Source organism: Poeciliopsis prolifica, unplaced genomic scaffold (assembly GCF_027474105.1).
Source record: "Poeciliopsis prolifica strain line A6 unplaced genomic scaffold, Auburn_PproV2 SCAFFOLD004, whole genome shotgun sequence".
NCBI classification, from domain to species: domain Eukaryota; kingdom Metazoa; phylum Chordata; class Actinopteri; order Cyprinodontiformes; family Poeciliidae; genus Poeciliopsis; species Poeciliopsis prolifica.
In genome coordinates, this window is record NW_026562379.1 from 7,562,702 (window position 1) to 7,575,126 (window position 12,425).

The following is a 12,425-nucleotide window of genomic DNA, read 5'->3' on the forward strand; positions in this document are numbered from 1 at the left end:
GGATGTGTCCTTGTATATGTATGTGTAAGAGAGAGAGAGAGAAAGGAGAGAGAGAGAGAATAGGAGCATTGAGATGAGTACACGGATGGTTTATATAGCAGAGGGTGTGAGCGCAGCGCATTACCACCGAGGCGTCCTGCGCAGCTCAAGTTGAAGGCTGCGGATCTTCGCCGCCACACATTCGAGGAAGAAGAGCAAAAGCCGCATTTTCAGACATAGATAATGACTTCTGTGAACGCATGAACTTCTGTACTCGCTTTTCTTCCTGACGTTCAAACCTACAGGCTCCAGTATACTTAGACAGATTAAGTTGTGTACCAGCAAAGAGAGCGCACAGGGGACACGCCATGCACTGTCAAGCCGAGCTGAGGCTCTCCTCCCCCGGGCAGCTGAAGGCGGCCAGGAGGCGCTACAAGACTTTTATGATTGACGAGATCCTCTCCAGAGAAACTTGTGATTACTTTGAGAAACTTTCTCTGTACTCCGTGTGTCCTTCTCTCATCGTTCGACCAAAGCCTCTTCATTCATGTTCAGGTAAACCGACTTAAATCCAGTAATTGCTCGACTGCGAATAATGTTTTCTTAAAGCATGGAAACTCATATCTTGACCTATTTTTATAGTTGCAGTTTATTGCAAATTAAAGTTACACAATTTGTACCTTGCGTGGATTGTCTCTGATCAATTTTGTCTGAATGAGACAAAATTGAAATTGGATCAAAACGCAATAAAGTGGATGTTGGTGATTGTACCGCTGGCCTAACAAAATTAATTGAGGAGTTTTGATTTTATCATCTTTTTTTTTTCACTATTCTTTGTGCGCGTACGGCTGTATCTACAAATTAAATTTTAATTTCAATTAACCGATTACATGCATCATTTACTAAATTCATTATTTCACAATTATGCACTTGCATAATTGTTTTTTTTTTTGCAGAACGAACAATTTTCACGGATAATTTATTGTTTTTCTTAAACTCTTCCCCAGAGATTTCCTCACTCCCCGCTTATTTCCACAAAGCGTTCAACGCTGTAAATCAAAGACAAGCGGTGGAGTCAAACAGCGTCAGTGATGCTTGAGGGCTTTTGTTGAGCGCAAGTGATAGATAGCCAAACTGATAAGCGGCGTAGCTGAAAAAAAAAAAAAAAAAAAAAAAAAAAGACACCATAAGGAGGCAATGAGACAGAAACACAGAACTTAGGTCAGGGGAAAAAAAAAAAATAAATAACCCCAATGCTGTAACCTTTAATCGCCCAGATTGTGTTTGCTTTGATTAGTACGACTGGTGTGTCAAGCTCAAAGGCCTTCCGTAATGAGTTTTGGACATTTTACGCATGGACGGATGGTCTGCTGTTGGACGCTGAAATGTTGCGTACGTGACTCGATGCAAAGATGTTCGCAGGAAACGTGCACGTCAGTGTGAGAAGCACCTGCAGTGCACTGACACTTGAATGAAATCAGATAAAATTCTTTGTTACTCTTACGTTGTTGTAGTTGTTTATCGTCTGATAATGTAGGCCAATACTTTAAAAATTAAATTCAGATAGATAGATAGATAGATAGATAGATAGATAGATAGATAGATAGATAGATAGATAGATAGATAGATAGATAGATAGATAGACAGACAGACAGACAGACAGATAGATAGATAGATAGATAGATAGATAGATAGATAGATAGATAGATAGATAGATAGATAGATAGATAGACAGATAGATAGATAGATAGATAGATAGACAGACAGACAGACAGACAGACAGACAGACAGACAGATAGATAGATAGATAGATAGATAGATAGATAGATAGATAGATAGATAGATAGATAGATAGATAGATAGATAGATAGATAGATAGATAGATAGATAGATAGATAGATAGATAGATAGATAGATAGATAGATAGATAGATAGATAGACATAATTTTATTGGATATTGTTTAGAAAATGCAAATGAAGTCAGCCTTTTTCTCCAACTATTCATTAACATAATTGCTCTAAAGTCTGAAATAATAGCCCCAGCAATCTGATGATGACAGCGCTATGGCTGAATATAAATAGGGAGCAGTAATTCCCTCATCCGTCTGATATAGCTTGGTAATGCTTGAGGGCACTGTGACTGACTGGGCTTTGGCACCCCCTCTTTTCAGATGTATAAAGTAACCCGCCGCCACATATCAGAACACTCTGCGCACCGCTTATTTGTAGCTGCAGGGGCGTGTGAGACACTGTATCGTCCCCAGCATCAATGGCTCCTAACGCTCGATATAGAAGCTCGTAACCTTTTTAGCACCCTTTGGGACCAAAGAGAGGTGAATGGCCTCTGCATGACAGGAAAAGTTGACTTCTTCATTTAAAAAAAAAAAAAGAAAGAAAGAAAAGAAAAAAAGCAAAAAAAAAAAAAAAGCTGTTATTTCATCCTGGCGCCAGCGGAGGCCGCTGAAAGACAGTCATGCCAGTAATGTTGTCCACAGAAGTTGATAACAAGAGAAGTTTTGCATCGTCCATAATGTGTTTCTCCCCCATCAATCTAGCGATTCTTTGAGAGGTACAGTATCTTCTTTCCATCGTTCTTGTCTCTTAACACACACAGGTCTACTTTGTAAGCAAAAAAAAAAAAAAAAAAAAAAAAAATTGCGAACAGTCACCCACGGGCTTCACTTGAGTGGCTGCTGTTAAACCTAAATTTCCCCCCTGTGGGACAATGGAGACTATTTTTGTTCTTCTATTCTGTTCTATTCTTAAAACCTGACTATGATCTATTCAATGCTAAAATGCCTCTAACCCCACCTTTGTATTCTCCGTGCCAAACCCACTTTGAAATAAACCAACTATCTAAAAGAAATGTATTTTGCCTTATTGCATTAGTCACTTCATAAAATAAAAAAACTCATTGGACTGACGAGGACAAGACTACAATAACCAGGCAAGAAACTCTTTATTTACCTCTCAGATTTCTTTTTTTTTTTTTTTTTTTTGCATAAGTTTATTGTGAATTCAAGAAAAGTTACTTATTTGTTTTTGTTTTCAAGCTATTGACACAAAAGCAGAAATGCTTGAATTATCTTGAAACCCATGGGCCAGACTCATGTTACATGATTTGCATGTAACATGTGTAAATCATGTTACATGCAGTTTGTCCTAAACAAAACAACCGAGCAGATTTTAAAATTGTTTTTCTCTTTATGTTTAATTGCTTAACTGAAAACATACTCCCGTTTAAATTGAACTCTGGTGGCATTAGTTAACAAAAAGAAGTATTGCTAAGAAGGGCTAATGTGATCACAGTAGGCCAATTGTGCTTTTCTCTATTTGTTTCATTGTAAATTATTCATCAGAGGGTTTTATTTGTAATTTACACTGCCGCAAAAAATCTCTGATGTGTGTATATGTTGAGAACACCGCATGTATTTGCAGATCACTCTGCAAACTTTGACTGCTTATTAAAGATCATTCAAAATAAGTTATAAATTACCACATGAAGAGCGATATGCATTGTAGAAAGAGCATGAGTGAACACTTGGAATCCATCAAGTTACAAAGTTGTCTGATTTGTTAATGCACTTCGTAGAGTGCTTACTGCGCATTACATCCAGTGTAATGCGCAGAATACAGCGTGAAATCAATCAAACAGAACTTCTTAAAGGAATGTAAACAAATTGGTACCAAAATCGTTAACGCTGATTAGTATTTCCATTACCATTTGCATCCACATTAGCATTCATAATGGCTGAGTACATTTTTGGATCAAAGATACGATTTAAAAGCTTGTAGCTGGAATGTTCCCCCTGACTGATGTTCATCATATCTAATCTAAGTTGTATTCCTAAGAAAAAAGGTCAGGATGAAAATGCTTCAGAATCTATCCCAGAATCTAGCATACTATTTACTAAAATCAATTTTTTTTGCAGCTTTTTACTTCTATTTTTGGCAGTAGTTTTGATTTGTTTTTGCACTATTCTTTAAATCATTGTATTTTTCTGGCTCTTTAGATGACAATTGTATTTGTTCATACTACTTCAAGTTAGAGCTCTGTCAATGTAATTTTCAAACTATCTACATTTCTCCTTGTATGTGTAAATTTTGTCAACCTGTTGCACGGTTCCAAGTTCTCTTGGAGACCCCAGGACCAAGAGTTCTCCCCAAAGTTCCAAAGTTCTCCACTACCCCTACAGCTGCCTATGAATCAGAGACATTAAGGCCTGACCTGGAACCTTAACAGCAAACAATATATTGGCAGGTTATGATATTTCATTTGGAGGCCCATCTATCAGCAGGAGCCAGGGCAGAGAGTGCTTAGTGGTGTTTTCTGGCAGAGGTGAGAGAGCTTAAGATCAACTGTGTGTAATCTCACCTGACAGCATAATGACAAATATACATAAAGAGCAGGAGTGCACAGAGCACAGTGCATAGCTGGCTTGGACGGAGCTTACACGGAGCCCAAGAGAGCAAAAAAGAAGTTTCATCCCATCTTAAGGCTTAATCCGCCACAGACAATAAACCCACCCATTAGGGATAAAGTTGACTCGAGGAGGCCGATAACGCCCATGTCAACATGTAGGCGAGTATGCACTCACACACACAAAGACACACTCTTCCATCTTCAGTTGAGGATAATGTTTGACAGGCTGTCAGCTCCCTGCCATTAGACCATTTATTGTTGCCATCAGTTCTTTCCCTGCCTAAAAAAATGAGCAATTAATCAGATCTGAAAGTGGTTTATGCTACAGGCTGATTTCTGTTGGACCTGTGTGCACAATGTGTTGAAGAAAGAACCATTTTTAGGTGAGAAACCTATCATTGTTGTATCATTGCTAACTACTAGATCTTCTGAATAACAACATTACAAGCAATTTTTTTAAATTAAGAAGCACCTGGCTTTCATAGTACTTGACTAGCTGCTCTTCTTAAGCTATTATTAGCAGCCTTCTGTAATGGTTACTATAAGCACTTGCTCCAGTTCTTGCATTCCAACTGTGATTATCAGAAGGATCCATGTGCCTTTGCAGGGGGCTGAGTTGCGTTCCTGCAGCTCCTCAAACAGTTTATTTGTAGACTATTGACAGGACACCAACGCTTGTCAGCAGCATGTCACTGAGCTGGCCTTGCCGTCAGTGGAAAGTCACCACGAGGACTGACATTTCTCCCTGTGCTCTCTGTGTTCTTGTGATGGGGTGGGTGGGGTGGGGTAGTCCAGAGGCATCCTCGAGCTCTTTACTGACAGGAGATTTCTTCCGAAGTGTGAGGACAAAAAAAAAACACAAAGTGGAGCTCTTCCTTCAGGTATACATGAGCCAACGTGGAGCCTTCCATACTATGAATTACAGTTTGCTAAATGTCAGTGTTAAAATTTTCTCCCTTACAAATGAGTGCAAACGTTTTAGTCAGATGATTTATTAGAAACATAAACATGGATTTGACTTATGGAGAGAGAAAGAGTGACAACATAAATAGGAAGGCAGAAACGCCATGCAAGAACAGACAAGGCGTGAAAAGGCGGCTTCTTGTCCAGGCTTGTTGCAAACCAGCAATCTAACATTGAAGGGTTAGTGGTGACCTCAGCACTTTACCATGATGTCATGATGAGCCTAAGGCAGTGTCTGATGTGTGTGTGGGGGTGTGTGTGTGTGTGTATGTGTGTTTCTCTGGAAGCAGGATAACTGTGGCTACCTGCATGCAGTTATTTTCTTTCTCGTTACTGATAAGTACCTTAAACAGAATTTACTTCAGAAACAAACGATGGTGGCAAACCTATGCGCTCATTTATCACTGCTTAAGAATTGCTTTTTTATTTTGTTTTTCTTAAAAGAGATTTATTTCTCTGAGTTGAGACAGAGAAAACTCTTTAGAAGCACTGCAAGTGAAAAAAAAACAATAATAGGACATTTAGTCCAGGTCTTAAACGGACACTATATGTGTCAAAACAAATCAAATATTCCAACTTTTATGTTTTATATAGTACTCTATATTTTTCTAAGATTTTCTAGTTTCTCCTATGTGAGTTTATGCCAAAAAAAAAATGAAAAGGCTAATGCAAATTTTACCCTACAAACCTTCAGGTCTCCATCCCTTCTGCCTTGGCTCCAGACAAATGTTACTTTTTATTGATTCTGGTGTCTGCAGTTCATATGGTCTCATTTATAGAGCTATAGGTTAATTGTGTGGAACTCTGTACAGAGCTGAAGATAATGCAAGACAGGGGAAAATGTAAATACATGAAAGCTTTTATTTAAAACTGCATTTTAGATATTGCAACAAATATATGGTATTGTGTAAATGTGTTCATTTTGTGCTTAGGAAACTATTTCATTTTTAACAACCTTTGAAAAATTATCCTTTTGGTTCAAAGGTTCATTGAGTGAGTGTAAAACAGCGTCTGCGTCATGGATCACGGCCTTCTACATACAAGAGGTCAATTCCAAAGTACTTTTTGTAGTGACACAATGAAGCTGTCTGAAAAATTACAGCCAGTCAATATTGCTTGCTATCAAAAGGTGACTGAGGGGGGCAGCAAAAAAGTTGCAATTATCCACAAGGATGTTTCATGTAATTGTTGAAATTGAAATTCACATTTTCCCATGTGTTTTTGAACGCCCTCAATGTCTGTGCTATTCCAGGATCGTCGACGCTGCGTTCCTACCCGCTGCTCTCGGTGATCACGCGGCAGCCGCCCAATGTGCAGCCCCACCTACCGCAACCGTCCTCCCCGGGCACGGTATCCTCGCACCTGCCCCTCATGTCCCCGCAGCTCCCACGAGGGTCTGAACCCTCACCCAGCCAGACGCCCCTCAGCATCAGCAGCGAATCAGAGACAGAGAGCAGTACGCCCCGCCTGAAGAAGCCTCGCCGTAGCCGCACCATCTTCACTGAGCTGCAGTTGATGGGTCTCGAGAAGAAGTTCCAGAAGCAGAAATACTTGTCCACACCTGATAGGTTGGTAAAGTTGATCACATAAATCGTCAGATTAGTGTTGATGTATAGCACCATTTTTTAAAAATATAATTAACTAACAGCCCAGAAATGATTTATTATGACTACACCTCATATCTACCAAAAAGATTGGGACTCAAATAAAAGGGAAAACTGACAGTGATCTACAGGTATTAAATGAGCCTAATGTGCTTGATACCAAAGCAATATAAATATCATTCAGTGCAAAGATTTTGACAACCTGTTTACTTTATTTGATCGAGAGCGCATTTTCAAAAGTTCTCAACAGGCACGCTTGCTCAAGGACATTCACAAAGCCGTAAATGCACTTATCAAGCTGTAGTTAACTTAACAACATAATTTGTGATTTGTCCTTTGGGGGTTGTCTCATTTAATATGAATCCACCGGAGCCAGAGCATTACCTCAGTATTCTAGTTGGGACAAGAGTTAACGTTTTAACCCTGAGCACCTTAACAGCAAGAAAGCTCCACTTCCTTGTTCGCAAAAAGGAGGGACAGCGGCCAACACAAGCAAACAGTGATGTTTTACACAGATTTACTGCCAATCATTTAACTTGTGCAGGTGTACATTAAGGGTATTTAGTTTTGGACAGAGAGGTGAAGTAATCTATATGTTAATATGTGTGTCTTCTGTTCCATGCTGTGGAGCATAAGACTGACATGAGGTTAGAGCATATTTTCCAGTAACATTATGCACTTACCATTTATATTTAGCCTGCAGGCTGCTTTTCCATTTTAATCACGAATGGGATTAAGCCATAAATGTTGTAAAAAGCTTTCCTGCACCTGCACAGAAAGAATTTCAAGCCATTTTAGTGCACCCCAGATCCAACAATTTTATTTGTTTCTCATAGTGGTTCATAAAAGGAAATAAAAATGTAAAAAGCTAAGGTGACACTAAATAGTCATGTGCAAAGAGAATGTTAACAGCAATGTAACTCTGCTCAGGCTGGGATTGCAAGTTATTTTCAATATCACTGCAATTCTTAAGCAGTGATAAGTTATTGAAAATCCCAGGCAGAAGGATGTGGCATTCTTTTCAAAAACAGATTTACATACCATGGAAATAGCAAGTGTACTATATGCTTTTCCACACACATCCTCTCTTTGAACGTATTATTGAATATATCACACTTTGACTTGCCTGCTGCTGGAGGGACGCCACACCTCATCTTAAAGCAGAAGCCCCGAGGCAGAGCACAGCTCAGTGATCAAACCAACCATCCGTATGAATGGCCATGCCAAACTTTAGTGTTCTGTCAAAATATCTGACTCTAACACAGTGTTGGGAGTTAATTAAATACCCAGATGAAGCAAAAACATCAGCAGAGAAAATCCCCTTTTTAAGACCCCACATCAAAGGTGTGGCATGCTCCATGCTTGGGTTTGTTGTGATCGCTTTTTTCCTCTGTTTTCTTGGCATGGAGCCTTTGTGGTCATAAGCTCAAGCTATGTGTGAGGGCAAGTGTAACCAAAATCAAATGTATCCCTAAAAAGACTTAATTACCTGTCATCGGACCCTTGATTGATTTTATGAATCATTAGATTATGTTAATTAGGGTGTTACTCATCAACCCTGTCATCATCCCCATTGTCAATATTTTCATTAATATATTTTGCAAAGCACTTTGTGAAAATCATGCAAATGGAACAAAACAGAATCCTTGAAGTTGCCTGAAAGGAGTAACTGACATAATTTCTGAGTGCATGGTTTCAGTCCTTCAATCACTATCTGTGAAGAAATATTTTCCTGCATCTATATTGTTATTGACATACTGTACATTGGCTTATGTTTGAAAACCACATTTGATAGACATTCTTTATGTATGGTTTTATCAAAATAGTTTAATGAATTTAAGAAGTTTCCTTTTTGTTCTTTGGTCCTGTTTTTTAAATTATGCTAGCTCTTTTTTCATGACTTGGTTTCCACTTTCACCATCAAGTAAAAGTTGGGTGGCTTCCCTGAGTGTATTGAAAAACCTTTCATCTGACTGTTAAATGCCTTTTTGAGGAACAGGAAAGAGGAAATCCTTCTTAAAAATTGATAACCTTTCTTCTCCTGTAACACAGGGTCTCCTTGATAACTATGTCTGTCCCTTCCTGAGGTTTTGCGTTACACATTACAATTTGTCATGCATCACCACATGTGGTGGATGCATTCTGAACAGCCCTAATTATACGTATGAATGGAATTCTACTCACAGTACAAGCATTAAGACATGTCTTTTGTTTGTAGTGTGTACTGTGTTGGATAACTAAATATTTTTAGACTTAAGACTAAAAAAAAAAAAAAAAGTGTTAGTGTGAGCTCAGGGAAACAGGAGGCTAACTTTGGGCTAAGGAAAAGACCCAGCAATATTTCTTTGGGTTAGAAAAATGCAATTTCTGTATTTACTGAAATATTTAACCATACCATTTTGATGTTAAGCTGTTTTAACTTTTTATTTGTCCAGTTTATCATAATTGTTTGTACTTTTTTTCTGCCTAAGAAGTCCAAAAAGTACAAAAAAATATCAGCCTGATGTGCATTAAAATTTTTTTTTTTTGTTTGTTTGTTTTTCAGATTGGACCTGGCTCAGTCCTTGGGTCTCACACAGCTTCAAGTGAAAACATGGTACCAAAACAGACGTATGAAATGGAAGAAAATGGTAAGACTTGCATATCCTCAAGCAATGAACATTTTGAATTTTTTTTCCAGTAGACTGCTAAAATAATTGTGATTCAACAAATATTTATTTTCAACTGGGATATAATGTCATTATATTCCTATTCTGAATACACCTAGCAATGGTGACCCTGAAAATCATTTTGAATGTGCATCAGGTTGATGGATGTATAAGTTTTCTCAGCTATTGCACAAGGACAGGATATGTTTCTTTTGACATGATGTCACTGTCTGGTTTTATTTTATTTAGACTTTTATTGAAAATCAGATGCGCTGGAAACAATGTTGGCGTACTATTGACATGAATTACAATAAAAGCAGCTCAAATTTTCAATGATGTGATATATAATCCAGCTAATATAAATATACACATTAATAAAGTTGATAATTTGCTGTTAGGCATTGCATCTATTTTGAGTATAACCCTGGTCATTTTAATAATGTGAGCAACATGTCATAAGTAGCCATATATTGCAGGAAGAGAAGGTGTAGAAAGGCTAAGCCTTGACTGATGATGATTGTGGTAAGAGCAAACACTTTTGTAGAAGGGTCAACAACACAGGGAACAAAAAAAGACCTGAAATCGTTAAAGATGAATGAGTGCACAAGGCCAAGAAAGCAGCAATATGTCTTCTCTTAATTACTATAATAGCAAGCATTGCCTTTGACTCCTGCTGCCATTTATTACCGGAGCCCTCCACTAATGCTGCCTGTGTGTTTTTCTAGGTGCTCAAAGGAGGTCATGAGGCCCCGACCAAGCCCAAGGGAAGACCAAAGAAGAACTCCATTCCTACCACGGAGGAAATAGAGGCTGAAGAGAGAAGACTGAAGATGGAAGAAGAGGAACAGATGAGGAGGGCATCTGATGAACCTCAGGATCTCAGTTCAGAAACTCACAGTTCGAGCAGAGCAATGGAGGAATCGGAGCAGGAGCAGCAGCCACTCCTAATGTCAGAAACTCACTTAGCCAGCTAAGCGAGAATAAACCAACCAAAGACTAATGCCAACCTGAAAACAAATAGTGCCTCAGGATCAGTGTACAAAGCTTGTTTGGTGTATAGAGTCGTTTGCTTTAGCAGGATGACTGGATGCACTTTGATGGTGCCCAGTCAGTACCAATGCACCCATGTATGTTTTAGTGTACTGGAAAAAGTATAACAGAACAACATAACACTAATACACTCTGATTGGACTGATAATCTTACAGCCGTTTTGGTCCATATTATAAAAGAGGGTAATTTTGTTAAACCCAAAACAGGTCAGTCAAGCTTTTATCGCAACATGATGACTATATCAAATGCTCAACTAGCTTGCACACACCTCTCAGCTCACAAAGCTGTCAGATATCCAACACTGCCTTACAATCCTAAGTCTATGTGTCTTTGTATTAATAACCAACTGCCAAAAACTGTTAATATGTGCCTTGTTGGTTTCAGAGGAAATCTTTTATTTGTTGGTAATGTAACCATCAAAGACAGTATATTTTTTCAATCAAGTGCCAAAACTTGGAGACAGATTTTTACAGGTAAGCGAATGACACCTCAGTCTGCAGGTTTAAGTTATACTGTACAGCTTTGAGCCTCAAATGTTTATTAACTGCCAGTAAAGTTTTCATTTATATTTTTATTTTACAAAAAATACAATTTATGTATGTATGTAAACCATATTTTTATCTTCTCTTTTCAATTGGATTAATATAGTTAATATGTATAAATGTTTCAGTCAGCCCATGAACTGTACTTTTTCTAAGGGAGTCAGGATGATTTTCAGTTATGAGGGCACTAAGACTCTTAAACTGTCATGATTCATTGAGGGAATAAATCACAGCCTGAGCCATAAATACACAGAAAATGTTGAACATTTAAAAATCTCAGAGACATTTTCAGCCTGCAGGCTTTCATGAGTACCCCAATCGGTATGTTAGACCTGCATTAACATAACACTGTCTTCAGTTGCCCCTTAGTGACTTCTCTGTATCCATCAATCTCTCTCTTGTCGAATACTCACCATTTTATGGAGTCACTATTTGAAATACAGGAGTTTATTTTTTATTTGTCTTTGTTCATATGAAAAGTGCAGTATTTTCAGATGTAAATTATGCTTGTCTGGTAAGATGTGTTGTTGATTTTTTTAGGTCTCCATAAAAGTATTTTTGGTATATGCAAGTGTGTGTTTATGTATTTAAATGCACTGAATAAAACAGCTGTCATTTAAATTTGACTTGTGGTTATTATGCTCCAGTTATCCGTCGTTTAAAATGTTCTTATTTATTTATTGTTTTAGTTATCCGTACAAGGAAATACATCTTTGAGTTGCCTCACTCTTTTAAGAGCTGCTCGGCTGCATATTAACTTTTTATCACTTAGAAACTGGCTCTGCCTGTTTGTTTTTGGTCTGTCAATGAAAACAGTTTGCTCATGAATGTACTTATAGGTTCCTTTGAAATAACTTTCTAAATGTGCTGTCATACAGAGCGAATATAAATCAAAATAGTTGCAGTAGCTCTGACAAGTTCTTCTAGACAGGTTAGTAACAAACAGAGCTTTTGAAGATCTATGATCAATAGCAAAGAAATGTAGTAAATCATATTCAAGAGATTATATTTCAGAAAAACAGGCTATTAAGCACTTCATGGTGTGATGTTTATTTATTTATTTTATTTTATATGCACAATTTGCAACATAGCACACCCAGTGGCTCCATGGTTTCCTAGTTCATGTGATGAACAGGCTCAGGTGTATTTTTAGTCCTGATACCGGACACGGATGATTTCTAAAGCAAACAGAGTGAGTTAACATTGAGTAGTGCA

General features: G+C 38.0%; 1 protein-coding gene across 1 annotated transcript; it reads left to right on the forward strand.

Annotated features, from left to right (window-relative positions):
- Positions 1-11,831, forward strand: barx2 (BARX homeobox 2). The gene is made up of 4 exons (XM_055028840.1): positions 1-534; positions 6,618-6,933; positions 9,515-9,599; positions 10,343-11,831. The coding sequence occupies exons 1-4, from the start codon at positions 348-350 to the stop codon at positions 10,589-10,591; spliced, it is 837 nt and encodes a 278-aa protein (XP_054884815.1). The 5' UTR covers positions 1-347; the 3' UTR covers positions 10,592-11,831.
- The last annotated feature ends 594 nt before the right edge of the window (positions 11,832-12,425 follow it).